General features: G+C 38.4%; 1 protein-coding gene across 2 annotated transcripts; it reads left to right on the forward strand.

Annotated features, from left to right (window-relative positions):
- Positions 1–1,573: 1,573 nt before the first annotated feature.
- cfap43 (cilia and flagella associated protein 43) lies at positions 1,574–25,612 on the forward strand. Of its 2 annotated transcripts, none has more exons than XM_074646063.1 (38): positions 1,574–1,727; positions 1,906–2,159; positions 3,715–3,811; positions 3,921–4,088; positions 4,239–4,389; positions 4,562–4,706; positions 4,818–4,900; positions 5,078–5,209; positions 5,996–6,112; positions 6,221–6,298; positions 6,807–6,955; positions 7,188–7,291; positions 7,997–8,122; positions 10,096–10,256; positions 10,402–10,566; positions 11,701–11,831; positions 13,475–13,634; positions 14,204–14,314; positions 14,955–15,032; positions 16,995–17,120; positions 17,214–17,318; positions 17,409–17,525; positions 18,019–18,204; positions 18,410–18,616; positions 18,792–18,878; positions 19,109–19,189; positions 20,626–20,754; positions 20,863–20,982; positions 21,248–21,355; positions 21,599–21,685; positions 22,243–22,331; positions 22,421–22,631; positions 22,822–22,934; positions 23,172–23,331; positions 23,576–23,740; positions 25,031–25,111; positions 25,199–25,352; positions 25,437–25,612. In XM_074646063.1, exons 1-38 carry the CDS (start codon positions 1,699–1,701, stop codon positions 25,610–25,612), a joined length of 4,941 nt encoding a protein of 1,646 aa, XP_074502164.1. In that variant the 5' UTR covers positions 1,574–1,698. The 2 variants fall into 2 exon arrangements, with proteins under 2 accessions (XP_074502164.1, XP_074502165.1); XM_074646064.1 differs by having other exon boundaries at positions 18,022–18,204.
- The last annotated feature ends 42 nt before the right edge of the window (positions 25,613–25,654 follow it).

Below are 25,654 nucleotides of genomic sequence, written 5' to 3' on the forward strand. Positions count from 1 at the left end.
GCCACATTGAGGGGAAAAAACATCTGAGATTTCAAGAATAAAGTCTTAATATTACGAGAAAAAAGTCATAACTTTACGAGAATAAAGTCATAATATTATGAGAATAAAGTCACAACTAAATAAAAGACAGAAAATTCAGATTCAGGCCAGAGTAATTACATCTTTAGCTTTTATTAGAAAAAGTGCTGCACCTTTGGAAACACCTTAAGTCATATTTACTTCACTGTACCTCATTCCCATTATGGTTAATATATTTTCCCTCAATAACAAAATAAGTCTTAAAAATCCAATTAAAAAAATACTTTGCCACTGTATCCCTTCAATGTTAGCTCATCATGGTATTTGCTATTTCCTATTGCATCAAAGTTAGAAAAACAGACATGACCCCAGAATAACCATGACCAAAATATAATGAGTAATAAATGGGACGGTTTAAGGTTTTGATCACTTCTTTTCTACAGGCCGTAGTCGTAGTCGGGTTTCCCCTCGACGTAGCTCTTGTAGAAGGCTTTGTGCTTCTCCGCACTCTGCATGGCGACTTTGACAGCCGGGTCAGAGAGGAGATGGAGGAGGAGCCCAGTTGGGGCAGCATGGAACCATGCCCGGCCAGCTGAGGAGTTTTTTTCTTTCATTTTTCTTTTTTTTTCTTTCTTCATATATATATACATATATATATATGAAGAAAGAAAACTGACAAGATTTGTCAGTTTTCACTCTCTTCCTGCTCTCTCTCTCGTACACACACACACACTTAGACACATTGGAGCAGGGAAAGCCCGTCGCCCTTACTAACCAAATAAATAAGAGAGCCACCAAGAAGGACATAAGGATAAACATGCTGATTAACATGTATTACACTTTATTGGCGAAAAAAAAAGGAAATATATATATATATATTTCCTTTTTTTCTCCTTTTCCTCATAACAAAATAAAATAAAATGAAATATGGATAAAACCGAATGGAGAGAAAATAAATAAAAAAATCAAAAAAAAAAAAAATCAAATAAATAAACAAATAAATAAAGAAAGAAAGAAAACTTTAAAAAAGCCAACATAACTGGGCAAGATTGGCCTTTTTTATTTTACTTATCTTATCTTATTTACTCATTTTACTAAATGTATCTTGCTTAATTGTTATTCTATTAGGCACTGGTGCTAGAAATAGTACTTTTTTTAATTTTATACACTTGTATTTTATACACTTGAATTTGTTGTAATTTTGTTGTATTTTTGAGCAATCTCTGGCACAAGAATTTCCTTCGGGATTAATAAAGTTCAATCTTATCTTATCTTAAATTAAGATCAATATCATGTGACTGTGTACAGTGTGTGTGTACTTGAGAGGGGTTGGAGGGTGGCTGGCTGTCAGTCAGGGTGCAAATCAAATTAAGGCAAGATTAAAAAGAATAAGTAAAATAAATATAAATAGGTAGATAGATAGAAGTAAAAGAATGATGGCTAAAAGGATGGTGTTTAATAGGGTGATGGATAAACTGTACAGCACTTGTTTACCCTACTTCCGGTATGGGCGTGTCAGATAAAGTATCAGCCAATAGCATGACAGCTTGGTTTCCTAGGTGTTTACTGGTTGCCAGGCAGGTTGCCATGGATACGCAGCGACTCGCCCTTTCATGTGTCGGCTGGGTTGGTTAAAAGAAGTTTAACTTTATTGTGTGTAACTTTATTCTTATCCTAAAAATGGATGGCATTGGACGTTTAGAAGTCAGGTATGTGTATGTGCTACAAATATATCTGTTTTTACTTCAGTACAATATCACAGTTGTCCATATAGCAGTTAAACTAGCTCATATTTAGCACCAACATACGGGTCACTGGGGGATGTGTGACGTATGCTAACACATGTGGTTATATAGCTAACATTTGGCTTGTTTTACTCCCTTCCAGGTGGATACGAGGTTTCACAAACAACAGTGTCGAGTTTGTCGACAATAAAACAGTATGTTACACAAATGGGAGTCACGTCTGTTTCCTCAACCTGGAGACAAAAGAGCAAAGTGTGCTGCTGAGCCCAGGCAGAGGTATTGGTGCATTGACAGCCAATGGCAACAATGGAAGTTTTGCTTTCTCAGAGGAAAAGCTATCCCCATCTATATTTGTGTACATTTTCCCTGAGTTTCAGATGAAGAATGAACTAAAAGGTGAGATATTTTCAAGTTTGCATAATATTCCAACTGGTAGGTTGTTGTTTTTTATCTAGGATTTTACTGTCATTTTCTTCCAAGAGGCATTGAGTTATTGGTGTTTGTTTGTAGATAGATAGATGGATAGGATAGATAGGTAGGTAGATAGATAGATAGATAGATAGATAGATGGATAGGATAGATAGGTAGGTAGATAGATGGATAGATAGATAGATGGATGGGATAGATGGATAGGATAGATAGGTGGATAGATAGATAGATAGATGGATGGATAGATAGATAGATAGATAGATACTTTATTGTCATTGTCATTGAAAACAACGAAAAACAGTTTAGCAGCTCTTTGCAGTGAAAAACAAACATTAAAACATTCAGTCACAAGTAGAACAATAAATAAGTGGATCATCATAATAAAGTGCAAATTATGGTTCAGCAGCTAGTGTCCTCAGCCTTTGGGGGGGGGGGGGTTCTACACACTTGACAGCCTGTGGGTAAAAGCTGTTTCGTAGTCTGTTGGTGTATGTTTTAATTGTCCTGTATCTCCTTCCGGAGGGAAGGGGAGCAAACAGTACATGTCCAGGGTGGGTGGGGTCTTTGGAGATACAGCTGGCTTTCTTACAGAGCCGACCAGTGTATAGGTCACTGAGGGGGGGTAATGTGGTCCCAATCACTTTTTCCGCCATCCTCACCACCCGCTGCAGGTCCCTCCTGTTCTCCACTGTGCAGCTAGCAAACCACACAGTGCAGCAGTAGGTCAGGAGGCTCTCAATGGTTGCCCTATAGAAGTTGATCAGCAGGTGTTGAGGAAGGTGAGCCTGTAGATGGATGGATAGATAGATGGATAGGATAGATAGGTAGGTAGATAGATAGATAGATAGATAGATAGATGGATAGGATAGATAGATGGATGGGATAGATGGATAGGATATATAGGTGGATAGATAGATAGATAGATAGATGGATGGATGGATAGATGGATGGATGGATAGATAGATGGATAGGATAGATAGGTAGGTAGATAGATGGATAGGATAGATAGATGGATGGATAGATAGATAGATGGATGGGATAGATGGATAGGATAGATAGGTGGATGGATAGATAGATAGATGGATGGATAGATAGATGGATAGGATAGATAGGTAGGTAGATAGATAGATGGATAGTAACTTTATTGATACCGAGGGAAATTCAAGTTTCCAGCATCACAGTTCCATAGTGCAAAAACATGTTAGTAAAAAGGCAGTAAAAAAGTTAGTAGTGCAAAGTACAAAGTACAAAAAAATATACCAGATATAAAAATACAAGGAGATGAAGAAAACTGTTAAAAATGAGTATAGTGCAGGGTAACTCCAGTAGCTTAGTCTATGAAAGTGCACTGTGTGCATTATTATCCTCCTTTGTCCCCCCATTCCCTAGAGAGGTGTTGTACAGTTTGATGGCTCGGGAGACAAAGGATATCCTGAGTCTGTCTGTGGCTGTGTATGCATTCCTCCTACATGTATTTTCTCTCAGACAAATCCTAAATAGTTTCCACTGATTCTTTTTGTAGGAGCAGCACAACTGGACTACACATCTCTGACATTAAGTGACGGTGGTCCTTATTTGGGCTGTTGTTCCTCTCTGCCAGACTACACCATAACAGTGTGGTAAACCGTTGAAAGCAGCACACTACGTTTTAATGTGTACTTCATATTGTCAGTTGTGTTTATTTAGGCTGAGCAGCTCTCTTACTGTAATCATGGCTGTGTGATGCAGGAACTGGGAAAACGCTGAGCCAATTTGTACACAACCACAAGCTGGGCAGGATGTCATTTCTTTGGTGTTCAACCCTCTGAATTGGCTCCAGCTCTGTGCTTTGGGCACTACATCCCTCACTGTCTGGAATATTGAGAAGAGTGCCAGCTTTCATGTCCTGAAACCAAGGTAAAGCAGACCTGGCTGTACACGTATTGCTTGTGATTTAACTGATAAATTAAACTATATTACCTGCATTTATACCTTTTATGTCCGATAAGCAGCAAGTGCAGTGGAGACTGATATATGTATGTGTGCGTCATATTTGTTGCATTGCAGTGTGATAGAGCTTCCTGCAACTGATGGCTCCTTTGTTGAGAGATTGGTGCCCACCTCTCATACTTTCAGCAACAAACTGCCCTATTTTGGTCTTGAGATGCCTCCAACAGCCATCTCAGGGCTCAAGGGAGACAAGGCAGAAAGCATTGTGGTATTGTCCCGCACACTAATACGACAAAACAAATGCACTTTCACTAATTAATATTTTTTAGGGATACAGCTGTGATTTGTAGATCTGTTTGTTGGAAAAACTATTTTGTTTTCAGGCACACAAACAAAGACGAAATGTAAACTGTTACCCAATTCCACATGTGTTTACACAGACTAAACTCTGCACCAAAGCCAGACTAACTCCTGCTGCTATCTGCTGGACAGCCACATCAGAGCTTTTTGTGGGCAGTGCGGAAGGCTTTCTGCTCCTTGTTGACCCAGAGAGCCTCTCTGTCTCAGTCCTCTACAACCCCACAAGTAAACAAACACACACACTGGGAAGAGGTAGAGTCGCCGGGAGTATTGCCTAATTTTATTTGGCAATAGGAAAGACATTTTACATCTGATCTGTGTTTCACTTTTGTTCAGCTGCTGATGCCATCCCTGAACTCAGACATAGCCACTTTCAAGGTTTAACCCTTAACAAGAATGGTTTGATCGCTGTAGGAAAGGTACAAGCCCACACACCCATTAACATCCGCTTGGCTCACTTCGTATGACATATTCAAAATTTAATGAAATATAATTCTTGAATTTTTTTGCCAATTGGTGATCTGATATGCAATTTCAGGCATCGGGAATTCTCAATTACTCCAATTTAAAAGCACTTTAATGTTTATGTTTTACAGGAGAGTGTGGTGCACTGTCTGCAAATCAAAGCGGCTCGGATCGACATCACACAAACGTGGCAATTCGAAGGACCTGTCACAACTGTGATGTACTCCCCTGACTATGAAACATTACTTTTATCGTCTAATACAGTAAGTACCTAAAGCTGCAGTCTGTCACTTTGAGCAAATACGATAAAAAGTTATTTTTATAAAACTGCCACTATATCCTGATAGTAAGGCATGAGACAGATACTCTTTGAAAAAAATCATGTTCCCCTGCCTCCTTGTAGTGCTTCTAATGGCATTTGCAAGTTTCTTCCGCACCCGAACCTAAACAACCAATCAAAGCCGAGCTGGAGCTGAGGAGTCTCTAAAACAGCTGTCAATCACTCGCGAACTCCGATCAAACGGTCAAACTAGGCAGCGCTGATCAAATATGAATCGAGATTCTGTTACTGTAATGCCTATTTCTCGTCTCAAATGTTTTCAGAAACATCTTGTAGTGTACTGTTTAGCTGTAAAATGAGAAAGCTTGTGACCCGGCTGCCATGTTGAAATAAGTCAAGACAAAATCAAGCAACGCCCACCGGCCGGAGCACACTTTCTCATTTTACAGCTAAACAGTACACTACAAGATGTTTCTGAAAACATTTGAGGCAAGAAATAGAGCATTACAGAAACAGAATCTTGATTCATATTTGATCAGTGCTGCCTAGTTTGACAGTTTGATCGGAGTTCACGAGCAGTGATTGACAGCTGCTGTTCGGCTCTGATTGGTGGTTTTCCCCCGGTCTGTGAAATATTGCGAATGACATTAGGAGCACAGGAGGACACAGAGGCCACCTGCTATTCCATCAAATAATAACATGTTACTGATGAGAGAAAAGATATATTGAAAATAAAAGCTGAGAACATAACGGGCTTCTTGTTCTTCAGGGGCAAATCTACGTGTTGAACCCAACCCAGTCAGACAAGATTGTGAAGGTCTTGGATGTTCTCAGCGGCAACTTTGTGGCAGCAGCTTTGTCACACATTGACAAAAACATTTGTGTGGTAAAACGTTTGGTTTGTTCGACAATTACAGTGTCTCCTGATGGCATGTGTGATTTACGTCAATGTCTCTTAATTGGGTGGTGGTGTTTGTGTTTTTGCTGGTTGCAGTCAGTGAGGGATTCTGGAGAACTGCAGCTGTGGTCCGCTGATGGCATTTGCCTTGGTTCCCTGTCTCTTCAAGTGGAGGTCAGATTCACAACATGCGAACATTAAAGGTGCTATTGATAACATTGCTAACATGCAACCACTAGATGTCGCATTCTCCCTCCCCCGTTCCATTGCATTCACTTCACAACAAGTGGTTGCCAGGCACTTACTGTCAAACCAGTTTTTTCCAAACTTGATCGCTGTTGACCCAGAGAGTCGTGATAACAACGTTGTTATACTATTGGCTCACAAGCATTGTTATAAGTGTGAATCAAACGTTAAATATCTTCCACAGAGATGAACAAAAATTAATTTTGGACTCGTCAATTTTTAAAAAATTTTTAAATTTTATTCGGCACCTTTCTAAAAGCTCTGTGGATGTATTATTTTAAAAAAAATATTCGTCTCCATAAAAATTTTATCAATAAGACCTTTAATACACTTGTTCTGTAAGCATGTGAAAATGACTTAGTTTAAATGAATTAAGTAGTAAGTACAACGATCAGAAGAGAAATAAACTTAAAAGTGAGAGTCTGTATCTGTTCAGGTGACAAGTCTGGCATGCTGTCCTATTGCGCAATACGCAGCAGTTGGAACGGCTTCAGGGAGTGTCCTCTTCATTGACCTGAACAGGAATGAGCAACCTCGCTTGGTTCACCAGGTTCATCTCTACCACACCTCTGTGGATCACCTAGTGTGAGTATCCTGCATCCCTGTGATGCCACAGAGTTTCAGTTTGCACTTGTAACAAAGTGTTTCATCATTCATTGACGAAGTAGAGGCATGAGTTGTCTGTACCCATGAAACCCTGAGAGGACAACTGTTGTTCCGCTTCTGGTAAAGAAGGCAAAATAAAATGTCACATGAAATGCTTACAGGCTTTCTTGTTGTGTTCATATTCTGTATGTCTGTGTTTGTGCCTTTACAGTTTTGATCAAGAGGGGCACTATCTTCTCACCGGTGCCTCAGATTCACACATCTATGTACTAGATGCAAAGCCATCAAAGAGGTTTTCAGTCATAGGATACACAGGTAGATACTCTTTATTTATTCATTAGACATGTTACTGCTGCCCTGTATATACCAAAACACTGTACATATCAATGCAAAGGTCATTTTATATTTGAAATTATATATAGCTATATAGAAAATGATTTCATCCGAAATTCCATACTAACATGCTATTTACGCTTGAACAGTATGTGAAATATTTTAGTATATCCGAAACCTTAGTATGAAACCAACAGTATACAAATTGCACACTACGGCGGCATAAATATCCCAAAATGCAATGTGGTAGTGACAACGTTCATAACAGACGTTGACGGAAAGCTCTGTAACATCAATAACGCTTCAATTTAAGTGTAAGTATAAGATTTCACTTCATGAAGATTTCATGGTTCTCACAAATCGTTGTTTTGGTCACATGAGGTTGGCACGGGTTACCATGGTTACATGTCTCCAACCGGCAAGGAGGCTCTCAGGAAGTGACCACTGTTCAGTGCGTCCAAAAAAGATACATACTACTGTTTATTCACACAAATGTATGTTGAACAAAAGTACACATATTGGATATGTAATGCATAGTATGAGATTTCGGATGCAGCCATTGTCATATTGCTGTGACAATTTAACTTGAAAAGAAATATATATTTGGTGATTTTATGTTTAAATATTGAAAGATGGAGCGAGATTAAGCTCACCTGCATCCTTTTGTCATTTGATTTTCTTTTCAAGTTGTTCCCGGACCCATTTTGTCGCTTTCCACTCAGTGCATCAGGGACTGTGAGCAGGTGAAAGTTCTTGCACTCTGCACCGGACAGGAGCTCACAGTGCTCTCTCTGCCTGCGAAAGACCTTGCAGGTACAGCGCTGATGGCATAGATTCATTCACTATTTATTCTCTAATTATCTTTTTTTTTATTCTGAATTTGATTATATGATATTAATGCATTATTTTATGTTACTCAGCCTTCAAACTTTTGTTTCCTTGCGTTGGACAATCAATTTGTGGACTGTGAAAGCAATGTTTTTTTTTTTGCTTATCTGGGTAAGAGTACTCTCGACCACTAGTAAAAATGTTCTCTAATCTAAGAGAAGAGCAAAAATAAGAAAACATGGTGAATCCCAGAAATCAATGGGTACTTACAAAAAAGGAACAAATCATGGATACGAACAAAAATAAGAGAACATTTGTTTGTATATCGCTTCTTGCATGAGGCCCATTATTCATAAGCTTATGTGGTGATATTGACCTTCAAAAAAGAGAGAGGCTAGGGAGGTGCGCCGCAGACATGGGAGGAGTGATGTTGGAACATTGAACAAAAGATAATAATATACTTTGCAACCGACAGTTGATGAGTCATCTGCTGCAGGCGAGACAATAACATAACCGATTAATAATAGTACTCGACTGGATTTTTATCCAATTGTTTAGAAATGTTGTCACGAGAGAAAACAACTGAGCAGTTTACAAAAATAGACCCATTGTTATTGCGGCCTGCAAAACTATGTTGAACAAATTAGAGCATTAGACAGACTGGGCTCTAAGGGAAAGTGCAAACATTAATTCTAGGGTGTGGCGGCAGATGAGAGTTGTGCCACACACAGGTAACATGAGTTAAAGAACTAAAAAAACGTGCCTGTACTGTGTTTTAAAATGCTATCTAAAGAGGTCAACCAGTAGACCTGTTCAGAGAGACCAGTAAAGAGGTAAACCAGTAGACCTGTACACAGAGAGAGACAGGTAAAGAGGTAAACCAGTAGACCTGTACACAGAGAGACCAGTAAAGAGGTAAACCAGTAGACCTGTACACAGAAAGACAGGTAAAGAGGTCAACCAGTAGACCTGTACACAGAGAGACCAGTAAAGAGGTCAACCAGTAGACCTGTACACAGAGAGACCAGTAAAAAGGTAAACCAGTAGACCTGTACACAGAAAGACAGGTACAGAGGTAAACCAGTAGACCTGTTCACAGAGAGACCAGTAAAGAGGTCAACCAGTAGACCTGTTCACAGAGAGACCAGTAAAAAGGTAAACCAGTAGACCTGTACACAGAAAGACAGGTAAAGAGGTAAACCAGTAGACCTGTACACAGAGAGACAGGTAAAGAGGTAAACCAGTAGACCTGTACACAGAGAGACAGGTAAAGAAGTAAACCAGTAGACCTGTACACAGAAAGACAGGTAAAGAAGTAAACCAGTAGATCTGTACCCAGAGAGAGACCAGTAGAGAGGTAAACCTGTAGACCTGTACACAGAAAGACAGGTAAAGAGGTCAACCAGTAGACCTGTACACAGAGAGACCAGTAAAGAGGTAAACCAGTAGACCTGTACACAGAAAGACAGGTACAGAGGTAAACCAGTAGACCTGTTCACAGAGAGACAGGTAAAGAGGTAAACCAGTAGACCTGTACACACAGAGAGACCAGTAGAGAGGTAAACCTGTAGACCTGTACACAGAAAGACAGGTAAAGAGGTAAACCAGTAGACCTGTACACAGAGAGACCAGTAAGTATCTACATGATAGTTAAAATCACCAATGGCAATGACTGGTAATAATCAATGAAGATAACAAATATTAAAATATAAAGTTTATAGAGCCTATCTACATGTGGTGTATTTTGTATGCATGCTTAAGCTGATAGAGCACTTCTGTGTCAAGACCAACTACTGAAGAACTATTGTTGTTGTTGTGTAGATGCAGGATTAGCAGGCTCTCTGTAGTAGCTGTCACTGTGGACAGGCATTGTTTCAACTAAACACAAAAAGGGAGCTTGACTGTTTCCAGTTATTTCTGTTTTAATACATGGATGATGTGCCTCTACTGACCTGCAGGTCCAGATTGCGTGGACTGCTATGGTTGTCTGACTACTCACATCCTCGGAGTGTCCAGATACGAAGTGCCTCATCCACTTAAATCCTGTGTTCTGGGAGTCAACGAGGTCTTTGCTTACTGCCACAAGAAGAAAACTATTCAGCGATTTCAACTTCCCAAGGTTTACCGCTGCCTAACGTGACAGATTATTATGATCCATATTCTCTGTCTTCATCTGATACAATTATAGAAAACTATTATTGTAACTTATATTGAAAGATAATGTAGGAACAGCGACAGTGATTAACGCATCATCCTGCTCCCAGGACACGGACGGTCTCTCCGGTCAACAGGTGGTCCAGCTCAAACCAGAACAGGAAGTGAGTGGTCACCCCCTGGGTCCTGCCTCTGCCGCTCTGGCTCCTCACCAGTTATGGCTGGCTTCTGTGGGCCGAGATGGCCTCCTACGCATCCGAGAAACTGCTTCCATGGTAGGAGCTCATGTTATTTTGTTTTATTCATTTCTTGTAAAGGCTCCCTTACGAAAAAGTGGTATACTTCAAGTTTATTTTATGAAGTATACTTAAGTAAAGTTCGAGTATATATTTCCCAAGTATACCTTATGTAGTAAGTATATTAATATCAATGCACTTTTAGTATACTTGTAAGCGTTTAATACTTATTGGGACTAAATTGGCCCACTTTTTAGTTTATAAAAGTATACTTTTAAGTATACTTTAAGTAAAGAATAGTAAACCTTGAGTACACGACTAGTTTACACCTAAGTTTTATTTTTTACTGCAATTATACTATAAAGTATACTGATAGTTTACTAGTTTTATACTTGTAGCCCACTTAAAAGTTTATGAAAGTACACTTTAAAGTATACTCTCAGTAAACTACTAATTTAATAGTTATTATCCTGCAAGTATACTTGTATATACTTGTAGCCCACATTTTAGCAGAGATTGGGACTCGAGTCTGCGACTTGGACTTGAGTCGCACTTAAGTCACACACACAGTTACTTGAGACTTGACTTGGACTCCAGCTCAAGGACTTGAGACTTGACTTGGACTTGCAAAAAATGACTTGTGAGCATCTCTGCTTTTTAGTTCATGAAAGTATGCTTTAACTTATAGTACTAAAAAAATAAATAATGTGTGTTGTACTCACATGCCTACTCGGATAATACAATTTAGAAAATTCTTGATGAATTGAAATAAATTCATATCAAAACATTTGTTTACAAACTCACACACACGATAATAGGCTACTCTATCAAAAATTAAGCACAACTAGAAGCCAAGTTTACCTTTTTGTAGGCCTATAAGGCAAGAATACTTAATTATACTTTTCTTAAGTATATCTCAATCAAAGATTAAATACAAGTAGGTCTATAAGCCAAATATACTTTTCTGTATACTTGTCAGTATGATTCAAGTATACTTTTGTTAAATACATCGCTGATAAGTACATAAAAAGTAAACTTAAAGTATACTATCTTATTTTAAGTTTAGAAGAAGTGTACTAATAGCACACTTGAGTAAACTTCTTTTTGGTAAGGGTTTGAATCATGTTTTCATTGTCTACGGTGTGTATTACGATGTCGTTGCTGCACCCACAGGAGCGGTACATTGAACTGCAATGTCATTCATGCCGTCTGGGTGGAGTTCGGAGCGTGTCCTTCTCTGCAGACGGCCAGACACTCCTCACTGCTGGCTTAAAAGATGGCTCTCTTGTGTGCACTGATCTCAGGTGAAAGAGTAAGCTGTCTGTCATGCTTGCAGCTGTGAACAGTAGAGGGAGCTGTTGCTCGCAGTAGTGATGCCATTCTTACGCAGCTTGATATAGTGCACTTTAAACAGCATTTTTCCTCTTACAGTTGGCCTTGAGGGACAATGGTAAATAAATCCAACTGAAGTGGTGGGTCGAAGGGAAACATGATCTTAATCTGCAGGAAAAACAAATTTCACAGCACAGTCTCCCCACTGAATCAGATCACATTCCACGTCTGTCTCCTCTGCTTGCTCCTGCACGCTTTTGTTTTGAAGTTTAAAAATATTTTCTTCTTTTTCCTTAGCACTTGGCTGCTTAAATTGTTGCCAATATGGGAATTTAAAAGATGGGTCTGGTTAGTGATATTCTGTATTTTTCTTTATGTCAACAAATCCCATGAAAAGAAAACAACAACAACAACAATGAAGTGACAAGTGCATATGTTGTCTGTGTAGCCAAAGCTTTATACTGTATAGCGTTTTCCTCTGTGCCATAGAGATAGAAAATTTTGTCCCAACTATTAAAAACAGTTAAATCATGAGTCAGCATTACACATGGGTGACATGTTTCTTCATTATGACCAACACAGGCACTGTGGTTTATTATGAGTCGAGCCCATATACACGCTCCTTCTGCCATAAATACTCACTAGCGCACCGAATTCACAGCTGAAAATACACTATTTACTCCCGGTTGAGTAACATTTGCCAAAAAATTACTGTGCTCCCATAATTTTATGAAATAACTTTAAAACCCTTTCTTTTTTTAATGAAACGATTTTCAAAAGTATTTAAAGATGGACGTCTTCAGTAGGAACAAATGGACTGGTGCTGAGGGCCACAGACGGGGTTGGGAAGTTGCAAATTATAGAGTGACAAACTAATTGCACTGTTACTTTGGTCTTTTCGTTGGATTTGTTGACGGTAATAAATATAGAGAATATGGAGAATATATATATATATATATATATATATATGTATATATATATATATATATATGTATATATATATGTTTTTATGTATGCCTGTCAATCAGTTAAAATATTTAATTGCGATTAATGCACATTTTTTATCTGTTCAAAATGTACATTAAAGGGAGATTTGTCAAGTATTTAATAATGTTATCAACGTGGGAGTGGGCAATGCTTGCTTTATGCAAATGTATGTATATATTTATGATTGGAAATCAATTACCAACACCAAACTATCACATATATTGTCCAGAAACCCTTATTAAGCCTCCTTTGCGACAAGCCAGTGTGACATGATTGGTGCCAATGAATTAGGAATTAATATATATGGAGAATATATATGGAGAATTGTCAGCCAGGTTAGTTCAGGTTATTGTACTCTTATTACATAGTTATATTACAAATATAAAATGGCTACTTAATGTGAAAGGGTTTTATGGTAAGGCAAAAGGAAACTCTACAAATCACTTTATTTCCATTTAAAGACCGCATGACCTGTTTTTGAAAGATCATATAAATTATTATTATGAAACATTATTTATATATTTATTTGAATTTATGGATCCACCAGCCATCATTAGACCTCCATAACAAATCATATATCTGCTCTCTTATTGTGTGTATATCTTGTGTTTTCCATGGCTCCATACAGAATTAAAGGTTTTGGTAAGGTGAAGAAAGCTACTCAGTACAGTCAGTCTATGGATGGTTTCTTGAAGAACATATTCAATACTGAGAATCCTCTCCTCAATGACTTGCCTGATTGGGGCCAATGGTCTTCTGCTGACACTGAAAAAATAAAGGAAAGTGAGGTAAATGATATTCTATTCTGTTTTAGCAGTAAATTAGTAGGCTACTACATAACAGTGTAGTGACTGGGTGGATGAATGGTGTTTTTAAAATTTGGTGGGAAAAATACTAGAAACACGTCTCAATATAACGCAACACAATTCAACAGCACCACAAACTACAACCTCCAAAATAATCATGAAATTGAATCAATGCCTCTGTAAAATAGATTGAACAGATTTAGAATAATGATATTATTGTCCAGCTATACTGGAAAGCAGATTATGTTGATGTTGTAGGTGAAAAAAAGTGTGAGGCATCCCAGTAAATTTGAAGAATATAATGATAAATGTGAATTATTTGTTTCTGAGCTGTTTCAGCAATAAGCAGCTTTGTGGTCTTAATTAAAGCACTGTGGTATCAGTCTGGTATGAATATTACACAATTTGATAGATATTAAATTGTTATTTATTGCTTATGCAAAGGCCTCGTATATTACTTAATTAGGTTAACAGTTTAGCAATGTGTCAAAGCAAATGCTTTTATTTATCTACATCTGTGCATTATTTGTCTATGTGTTAACACTCTGTAGGTCAGCGGTGGAGCCGACGCTTTGGATGTAACAGAGCAGGATGAGAGTTATAACACCCTGCTGTCTGCACCACTTTCACACAGGACATGGCTGGAAGGCAGGCAAGAGGCGGTTAGTGACTTAACATGCCTTCATATTTGCGGTGGTGGCGTCAGATGTGGATAATGTTAACTATGTTTAGATACTTCTCCCATATCTCTGCAACATTGCAGGTGGAGGATTTCGAAAGTGCCCATTGCAACGTTGTCTCCTATCTGTGTTGCTTTTGGCACACAGTTTCTCTGTGCTTGATTTATCGTCAAGTATTATAGTGCTAGGAGTCAGACAATTAGCAAGTGGTACAGAGCTATAAAGCAGATAAGCTTTTGTAAACAAATGTTCAGTACTATGTCACCTGACAAAGCTTTCAGATAACAATAAATTGATACTGAAGGTGTGGCCGTCTTTGAATTGTGGGTTTTTATGCTACAACATGCTTTCTAATCTGAGTCATGGGTTCTGTGAGGACTGTTTGAATCAAGCTGCATCATGTTGCATGATGAAGTGTTAGAGAGCATACAATTCATATTTTTCCCCCTATAAAATTTATCATAATTAACACGCAGTTTGTTTGCAAGTCATTTAGTTTTACTTACCGTAGGGAGGTGGGAATGTGTTGGGATTCTTGTCAAGTTGACATAAGTGTATGCGTGTTAATACTAACTGATTTAATACATATCCCACTTGTTTTCAATCTGTATATCTTGAACAGGTTATTAAAAACGACAATGAGCAATATTCTGAGACAAAGCAAAACCTGAAGAGAACCATGAAAGAGTTACGTGGCCAGGTAAGGGAGTTTTATTACATACTGTATTTGTTTATTTCAGTCCTCACCTAAGAAGATACTCCTAAACTCTTGAGCAGGAAACAATGACATGCCATGACAAACATAAAACAACATCCCACAGTGCACGTAAACACAAATACTGTATCATTAAACATGTTTGGTAAATGCTTTTAGGATAAAAACGAATGGTGGAAGATGTATTCAGATCCTTTACTGAAGTAAAAGTACTAATACAACACTGTGAAAATACTTAACTACAAGTCCTGCATTTAAAAACTCACTAGACAGGAATGGTATGAAGTATTGTAATCTGCAAAGTAACTAAAGCTGTCAGACAAATGTAGAGGAGTAAAGAGTACAACATTTCCCCCTGAGATGTAGTGGAGTAGAAGTATAAAGTATCAGAAAATGGAAATTCTCAAAACTCAATTAAAGTACCTCGAATTTGTACTCAAGTACAGTACTTGAGTAAATGCACTTAGTTACATTCCACCACTGATAAAATCTGTATGTGGAATTCTGGTAAAAAAAAATACATTTGGTCTATTTTAAACGTTTTACCCCTTTAACCCTCTGAGACCCACAATAGACCTGTTTTTGTCTTTTTTACGGGGGTGCAGGGGGGGGGGGACACATAGAAGTGGTGTACATCATCTGAAAGCCTAAAGATTAATTTGAGATGCAGCTCAGTGTGTCAAGTTGTTCTGGTCATAAATCAGAAATAAACATGAATCAATTAATTAATTAATTATTTAAAATAAATTGTGAGAGTGTATAAGGGCTTAGAACATTCTGATAGAAGTATATGATGGCCATTTGCATGCTCACTTATGTCTCAGAAGTTGCAGCAATTTGTGGGTTGATACCATTTGTTACACAGATTTGGTGCTAAATTTAACCATTTTTTACCACTCGGGAATTGATCAAAATTATCAATAATCCCTCCAACATACCACATTAAGACACCAAAACCTTGAGTAACACTATAGGAAAAGCCATGCTGTGATTTGGTTTCAAAACCTTTTGACATTTGGAGATTTCTGCAAGAATTAAATTTTTTGCCGATTAGGTGGCGAGCACTTCTGTTCTGGAAACTGCTCAGAAACCCCCTTATTATCAATATAGCTCGGAAAGCCATCCATCCTCTGAATGCCCTAGGTCTGTAGTTTGTGGCTGTAAAGTTTCATGAGGCTGTGATTATTCTATAGGTCACCACAGCTGACATTTTATACAGTGAGGTCACATTTATAAAAAAATGGTCTCACTACAATGAAATGGCTACTATGGGACTAACATCATCACACATGAATACAATTGGGCTCATTGGATACGCAAGAGTCTCAGCTTTACAGTCATACTCTATTCAAGTTATTCAACACTGTTTAGGGACCCCAGTATGCAGAAATTTTAGAATAGGCAAAAATAACAAATATATACTGCATGCAAAACACGGCATTGTTTTTGCCCCAAACTGCATGTGATTATCATAAAGTGGGCATGTCTGTAAAGGGGAGACTCGTGGGTACCCATAGAACCCATTTTAATTCACATGTCTTGAGGTCAGAGGTCAAGGAACCCCTCTGAAAATGGCCATTCCAGTTTTTCCTTGTCAAAATTTAGCCCAACTTTCCTTCCCGCTGCCACCTCACACCTGCTACACCCTCTGAAAGACAGCAAAGTCGGTCAGGATCGCCCGCAATCCCGCGGGTCTCAGAGGGTTATTTTACAGTTTTATTGTTTTCTAGCATATAAAAGATACAATATGTTTGAAGTCCATCATGAAAAATACATATCAGCTCAACACTACTTTTGTAGAAATGTTTTTAACAGCCTAGCTGAGCTACTTATATTAAAGGTAGGTGCACAACTACAAAACAATTCGCAGAGGGGTGTTAAAATGTTCACGAAAAGTTTGTCTAACAAACAAAATGAAGACTAAACCGTCCTTCCTGTACACGTCAGATCCAGCAGATGATTCGCGAAAATGAGAACGTCCCAGATGACGAGCGTCTGGAACTATGGGAGTTCAACCTGGATGTGGAGGATCAGAAGAGACTGGATGCCATGGTGGAGCAGGAAGTGACTCTGGTAATGCACACACACCCAAACGTGAACCCAAGGAATCTTCAATTTTGCTTTGAGGTCATGATGGTAGTGATTCTTAACACAGTTACATTGTAGGTGAGAAGTGAAATCGAATGGGAGATTTTGGCAAAATGTTACCTCCGCGATGTCATAAAGAGAGAATGCTGGGATTCTATGAAGGTCAGAGGCAAGGCCATCAAGGTAAGATGGCTTAGGAACAAACAGTTAATTATAACAGTATGTTATAATCTGTACTAAGAAATCTAAATGACTTCTGGCTTTCTACCACAGGCTTTTCACTCTGAACATGAAGTGAAGAACTACCCTCTGAAAGATCGAACAGAGAAAGAGGTGGAGGACCTTTGCAGGGTTCAGAATATGAGGAAGCTTGAAATGGCTGCTTGCACCGTAAGCTAAACTGGTTCACTGAGAAATCTGTGGTTTAGATTCAAGTTCACACTGTAATGAGAAGCACATGCGATGAGTTACACTGGATTAGATGACATGTTTACTGTTTATAATGTGTAACAGAACGGCAGCATGCGAACAGTTTCTAAAAGCTGCGATAATGCAGCCTCCTCAGTATGTAGATTTCACTCTTTGGAAAACCATTCAAGTCAAAACAGGTTCTCAGCTGGAAAATAATTTGATGCTTTGAATTACAGTCCTACGTCTGACCTTTCACTCTTTTAACTTTTTTAAATGCTTGAATATGTGCCAGTCCACCAGTGTTGAAACTTATCTAGATTTATGACTGTGGCCAAAAGATAGTTGTTGGGATAGCTCCCTTCACTTAAATAGTCTTGGGGTAAAGTTTATAATCTTATGGCCACAGATTCAATCCTCAACATGTATTTCAGCCCTCTCATTCAAAATATTTCTCCCCCACCTTTAACTGCAGCAGAGCAGCCTAAAGAACACAACAAGTGCGAAGGAGGAAGAGCAGGGAGAGGAAGGCCACGAGGCAGAGAGTGCTGCTCTGAGGGGAAGTTTCTCCGCTCAGTTGGGATGTTCGAATCCTTACATCTACGATCAGTTCAGCCTGCAAACCACAGAACAGAAGATCAACCAGATAATTCTGCTACAGGTGGGAGCCTGTTCCAAAAAAGCAAACGTGTCATAATAATGCCTTTATATCATACAATACTTTTCTAAAACACACACAGAAATGAATAGAATATAGAAAGGGAAATATAGAGCACATCAAAATAAGTGATTTATAAGAACTGGCTGACTCAGCCATACAAAGTTATTGTCGTCATGATCATAAATACTATTTTTTTCGAATGCAGGATGTGATGCATCGCATCAAGACTGCTTTCAACGCTGAACTTGAGGCCGTGCACAAGCAGAAGGTGCAGGAGCTAAGCCGTGTGAGGGACAGGAACAGACACATCAGGGAGCTCATGCTGGAGCTGGACATGAGGGAGGAGCTGTGGGAGCCCAGCCTGACCACCAGCGAGCAGCCAGAGACGCTGTTCACTGTGGACGACTCTGAGGTTACTGACATCTAAACACTTCCCAAAGTTCACGTAAAGTTCAACAAACAAAGATTACATGTTAAGCTACTTTGTTTGTTTTTTAACTGAAATGTGAAATAGTATGTGGTCATCATCATATGAGATGCTTTTTTAACACTTTACCCGAGCGATATGTGCCTTTGTCCCACTTTAGATAAAAGCAGAAAAGTACCTCACCCCAGAACAGAAAATAGAAGAGGAGAGGAAGAATGTGGAAGAGCAAAAACGTCTGGCTGCCAAAGTATGCTGCCATAATTAATGTGTTTTTGTTTTGCAACTCTTGTTTGTCGCTATTTACAAATTCTCTAAATACTTCCATATACGAAAAGTGCTTTACAGTAAGAGTAAATAAAAAAGCAGTCCTTTACCAAAAAGAAATTGAATATATTAATAACTTATGTCTATGTGATGTACAGTATTATACAGAAAGTCATAAATAAAAGTGGTTCTGTTCTGATTTTTCTATTGCAGGGTGATAATGTCAGAGACAGGGCTCTTGGTGGCATGATGGATGGAGTGCTTGAAGTGAAAAAAGAGGACCTCTTGAAAATGGTGGGTCAAAATATAAAATTTTGTTTAAGCACTAATAATGTAATATATTGATCCCAGATATATTATTTCTAGAGCTGTCAATCAATTAAAATAGTTCATCGCGATTAATCACACATTTTTTATCTGTTCAAAATGTACCTTAAAGGGAGATTTGTAAAGTATTAAATACTCTTATTAACATGAGAGTGGGCAAATATGCTGCTTTACGCAAATGTGTATATATATATTTATTATTGGAAATCAATTAACAACACAAAACAATGACAAATATTGTCCAGAAACCCTCACAGGTAGTGCATTTAGTATATAAAAGAATATATGCTCAAATCATAACATGGCAAACTCAAGCCCAAACCTCAGTGTGTCAGTGTGCTGACTTGACTATGACTTGCCCCAAACTGCATGTGATTATCATGAAGTGGGCATGTCTGTAAAGGGGAGACTCGTGGGTGACCATAGAACCCATTTTCATTCACATATCTGGAGTTCAGAGGTCAAGGGACCCCTTTGAAAATGGCCTAACCAGTTTTTAGTATGACATGGTTGGTACCACTGGATTCTTAAGGTTTTCTAGTTTCATATGATGCCAGTATCTTCACTCTAGATTTAAAACTGAATCCACGACAACCAAAAAATCGCAAGTTGCTTTAATTCATTAAAGACATTAGTGGCATTAAAACAAATTTGCGTTAATGCTTTATTATCGTATTCACTTTGACAGCCCTAATTATTTTATATAAAATAATATTCAAATGGTTGGCATGTTTTTTTTTCTCTTGAGTAGTCAGTCAATTGACAGAAAATCTGCAACTATTTTGATTATTGATTAATTGTTTTAGTAATTTTTAAAGCAAGAATGTCAAAACATTCTCTGGTTTCAGCTTCTCAAATGGGAAGAATTGATGATTTTCTTTGTCATATATGACAGTAAACTGAATAACTTTTGGTGAAATAAAACCACACATTTCCTCTCCTTGGGCTGTTGGAAACTATAATGGGCTTTTTCTTTTTTTTGCATTTTTCTGATATTTTATAGAATAAACAATTAATCTATGAAACTAATCTTTAGTTGCAACCCGTATGTAACTGTAGGTTTGGTATTTTGATTTCATTATTAGATGTTAATTTATCATGTAATTAAATCAAAGAGTATGCAATGAGTTTAAACAACAAAAAAATATATTTTAATGTCTTGGAGATAAAGAGGAAGAGTAGAAGAAAACCATTCCTCACCTCCTGCAGTCATTTCTTATGACATAGACAAAACACAACATTTCACTGCAGCCAAAATCAAATACTTAATACTCACACATGAAAGCATTAATTCTCTCCCTTTGGGCAAATGATGTCTTAGGTTTTTTTAATTTTTACTTCAAAAATGTCCTAGGCTGTGTCAGTATGAAGTGCACATAGTTTCTATTGAACTGACTCCACAGGAAATACCTCCGCCTGAGTTTGTTTTGACCAAACCTGAAATTCAATGGAGCGAGGAGGAGAAAAAAGTCTTCAAAGAGTATGAAAAGAAAACCAAAGACCTGAGTGAGGAGAAGGAGAAATACAAAAAGGTATTACAGTGGAAACATTCACAATTGTGTTTTGCTATGATCAGAAAATTTATGATTAACATCTGAGCTGTGATCAATGTAAATCATCTGTGAACTCTGCAATTGCAGTTAATGGAAACTGAAATGAAAAAACTGCAGGCAGCCACCAGGGATGCGACTAAAAAGTTTGATGAAACTTTGATGAAGCTGTTTGAGAAGAAAATTAAATGTGAAATGGCTATTTGTCAGGTGAGCCAACACACACACACACATACACACGCAGTAAATGTATGTGACACATGGATTCATAACACGGACACATGAAGTCAATCTGCATCACATAACTTCCTTTTGTTTCCTTCATCTCATTTTTCTCACACGGGATGAAGGGCCCTCTGTTCTCATTGTGGTTATCCTCCTTGAGATAATTATGAGATATGATATCTTGAGCATGCGATACCTTTTAAAAAAAAAAAAAAAAACCTGTTTAATGTTGTTTTGATGTATTTCACAGGAAGAGCTCAAGATTACCTTTCTCAGTTATTCAGTCCTCGTAGAAGACGAGATGCGAAATCGAGAGCTGGAGCTCAAGCTCAAACTTGAAAAAACGCTGACATACAAGGTCAGAAGACTTATAGCACGGTAACGCTGAAGGAATTTATGACCAGCAGCTTCAGTTTCTGTTATTTGTGAGCCACCTGAGTGAATGATAGGGATGTTTTTCCAAATTCTAGTTTGTTATTTTCCCATCACTCAGGCGTGTTCTGCAAGAGCTAACCTGTGCGGCATGCTCATTTCAAGACTGCCAGTCACTATTTCCCCGTAAACACTGCTCTCGTTTTATTGACCTGCATTTCTCTGACAGAATGAAATTGGGGAGGAGGTGAAGAGACGTGAAGAAGAAGTAGAATTGTTTCACGAGGCCTATGACAGCATTGTAGCTGAGGACAAAGTAAGTTAGCTGGTAAAATACCAGTGGTGGAATGTAACTAAGCACATATACTCAATTTTGACATACATTTTCTGCTACTTTATACTTCTACTCCACTACATTTCAGAGAGAAATATTGTACTTTTTACTCCACCACATTTATTAGACACTTTTTGCATAAAAAAAAACACATTATATTCTTATGATATGATCCAGTACTATACTTCAAATCTACCCAGTGGTACACAAAGTATCTACTGTTGTCTCCACATTGAGGAACTACAACAATAAAATGCTCTTTCATGTATGTGTAATATAATATTCTATGACACTATAACACTGTGAATGGAGCCATTCTCTATTTTTGTTACTTTAAGTACATTTTGCTGATAATACTTATGTACTTTTACTTAAGTAACATTTTGAATTCAAGACTTTTACTTGTAATGGAGTATTTTTAGACTCTACTTTTACTTAAGTAAAGTATATGAGTACATCTTCCACCGCTGTAAAATACTGAAATCATGATGACTGTTAAGTGATGCTTTATAATATAATATCCATCCATATCTCCCAAGGTTCTCGACAAAGAATTCAGGAAGGATTTCTTTGATGTACCACGCCAAGTGGTTGATGAACTATATAAATTATTCAAGCGTAGACCCAGGTTTGTAATACGTACCTTGATACCTTGATACATTATAAGTTGGGAAAACTAACTGATTAGTTGCTGCACACTGTTTTTTATGCCCCCAGGGCTCAAAAGATGAGGACCCAGACCGACCCCACCTCCAACCCGTTTAAAGAGCAGCGTCTGTGCGGCTCTCTGGCTCCCGATGCGCTCGAGAAAATGCTGAAGGCCGTGGAGGAGCTGGATGCTCCGGAGAATATACCAAAAGGCTTGAGCCCGTTGATCTGGGAGAGGTTTTGTCTTGTCCGCAGGGCAAAAGCAGAGAGTGAGCAAAAGGTAACATGAGGACATGGACAGGTTAAGATTGGAAATACAGACGAACATTGCTTACAGAGGCTTTTCATACTACAAATATGCAATCAGTATAACATTTTACAGTCTGTTTACGCACTTCTTTTGAATTTCACTTATGAATTCATCTTATCAACATCATATTTATTCTCTGTGTTTGACATGTCCTTTGCAGGTAAAAGTGAAAGCTTTGACTCTTGCTGAGATGCAGGCGTTCCTTCAGAAAAGGAGAGCTGAGGACAAGGCCGCTCAACAGGAAATTAAAAATCTCTCTGAAGGACTTGAAAGGTTATGACTGTGGTGCTGTCACTCCTGATTATAAGCAGTTGTTTTTGATTTCATTCAACTTTTTTATTCATTAGGGACGACCTGATAGAAGTGATAGAAGTCTTAAATTGAAAATTGGTTTCATTCTCTGTAACCTGTAACAATACTAAAAGGTGGTTTAAAAAGTAAATATGATTTGTTCTATTTCTCTATGGAAGAATGATGAGTGTTTTTTTTTGTTGTGTTGCTCCCTTCTAGTCTGCATAAGGAGAAGAACCGTTTCCTGGTGGACATCATGGTCCAGGTCCTTCTCAAACAGGACCAGGTGGAGGTGTTTACCACGGACCTGACTGCTGACTACACTGACTCTGTGCTTGTCCACAGGAGTGTGGTGGAGAACCTCAACGGAACCATCAGGGTAAACCTGTACCACCAGACACTCTTATTGCAAAACAAGGATGTATTTATGATGGATCTATATACAGAAATACACAAGGGGTCATAATTGCATTTACACTTTGTACATAGTTACAATGTAAATGCAATACTTAACTGTTTTCTGTTTGATAAAAGTGCCAAAATTAACTAAATACAAGTGGTGGTCAACTACATCAGATATGAAAATGTCTGTCTGTCAAATGATTTATTGTATATGTGATCAGACAATCGGAGAGCAGAAGATAGTCACCATGGTGGAGTGCAAAGACTTCCGTAAGGGCGTCATCCAGCTGCAGTGGGAGCACAGGATGATGGCGATGCAGTTAGAGGACCTCAACAACAAGACGGGGGTCATCCAGAAGTTACGACTCTCTGAGGAGCAAAAGGATGTGAGTGTAATCACGATACTGAAATATTGTAATACTGCTTCTTTTTTTCTTCTTTTCTATGCTATCTTTTATTCTTAATCAAATACTGTCTTGGCCTCCAATAAGGAAATAAACACAAAATAACACTTTCTGAGGAATAATGCGAAAATGTTTTCAAAATGTTCAGCATCTGCTTGAAATGGCAATGAGGTGTCTGCATTTATGGTGACTCTTTAACCCCGTTTGCACTTCTGGCCAAACCTCAGTCGTTCATATCAAGGCAGGTATTTCGGTTTTGGCAGCATCAGATGTTTTTGCGAGCAGAAAATTGTTACCATCCCCGAGTACAGATGGATGATCTTTTGTTATCACAGACACACACCCTATTCACGCAAGCACCCCGCCCTATTTTTTTAGTTTTTCTTCTTTTTGCATCTTTTAAAAGTGTTACCCAATAGGTGGAGACTGGTTAAATATACTACACTATACACCTAATGCTTTCTTTATTCTTGCTTTAACATCTGAAAAACAGAAAAAGCTTCTCTGTTTCATTTGGCAGCAGATGTCAATCTAAGGCGTGAACAGGCAGTTTGACGATCAAAAACAGACCACAAAAGCTGACAAGATATTTTGCTCCTGGTTGCAATCCATTAACCCCTTCATACATATGAACTTTATTAGAATCGTCGTAAACATTCAGGTACATACTTGAAATTTGACCACTGCATTTTACCCACCCTAAGAATTTAGGAGCAGTGCGCTGCTGTAAAGCATCCAGGGAGCAACTTGGGGTTTAGTGTCTCGCTCAAGGACACTTCGACATGGATCAAACTGCCAACGTTGTGTTTAAAGGATGATCCGCGCAACCCACTGAGCTACAGCTACCATAATACAAGTTGTTTCATGAGTTAGTGTTATAAAAAAATAAGTGAGGTAGTGGTTGGGCAAAGAAAATAAAACACATAAGGATCAAATGAGTAATCCATCATTTTGTTGTCAACGAGTCGATAACCATAGCACACACCAAACATGTTTCCAGGCCTGAATGCCAGCTTTGTCTGGCAAAAGGTTCAGGTAGCTCTGCTCTGGCGTGGCATGCAGCTTCCTGTCATTGTTCAGGCCCCCGAAACCTTAAGAGGAAAACACTTTGAATATAAACAAACCCATCCTGAGGGAGTCTGAACACTTTATGAATCATTTTGCCACGACTGTTTTCAAAATATCTAGAGTAGACATTATTAAAAAATTCCTGTTGCTGCTCTTTTTTTTTCAGTAACTTTATTCAAGTCAGTTATTCCCTTTTCTTTCCAGTATCTAAACAAGACAGATCGAGACAGTTGCGTGTCCAAGCAAATGTCCACCCTGGAGAAAGTTATAGCTGTCCAGGAAAAGGTAAAAGAAAAGTACGGCTCAGCTCTGTGTTGTGTACTTTCTATACCTGCCTGTTAAATTGATATACATATCATGTTCCACTTTTAGAATCACCTACTGAGTGTGCAGCGTCGCAAAAACAAGATTAAACAGTATAACAGGCAGGCAGCGATGATGGCCGAGAAGAGCGCAGTTATCGATCAGCAGTTGCCTGACCTGCAGGTGTCTGTGGCGGAGAGGAGGCACATCTACGAAACAACAGGTAATAACACAATCATTTCAGCTCAATGCAAAGGGAGACTTTAGAGCCTCTTCTGACTGCTAATGTGACTTGTTTGGCGTTTAGCTTCAGAGGAAAATCAGGCAGCTCATAGAGAGGAGCGCTACCGGGAAATCGTTCAGAGGAAGAACTTGGAGGACTTGGCCAGAGAGCAGGCGGAGGATCTGGCTTTCCTCTGGGCAGAACTCGAGCGTCTGAGGATGAAGAACTTTCCTTCTCTCGATCAGCTGAAACACCACTGAGCAGAGCCTTCTCTTCAACAGATAACACCGTTTTATTTACAC

The sequence above is a fragment of the Sebastes fasciatus genome, chromosome 9, assembly GCF_043250625.1.
Source record: "Sebastes fasciatus isolate fSebFas1 chromosome 9, fSebFas1.pri, whole genome shotgun sequence".
In the NCBI taxonomy this organism is placed as follows: Eukaryota; Metazoa; Chordata; class Actinopteri; order Perciformes; family Sebastidae; genus Sebastes; species Sebastes fasciatus.

Bases quoted from the DNA above. Each gene is read 5' to 3' on its own strand.
- cfap43 (XM_074646063.1), top strand. From the start codon at position 1,699: ATGGATGGCATTGGACGTTTAGAAGTCAG. The intron at 10,567-11,700 runs GTAGGAGCTCAT...CTGCACCCACAG, and splicing joins TCCGAGAAACTGCTTCCATG to GAGCGGTACATTGAACTGCA. The intron at 25,112-25,198 runs GTAAAAGAAAAG...TTCCACTTTTAG, and splicing joins TTATAGCTGTCCAGGAAAAG to AATCACCTACTGAGTGTGCA.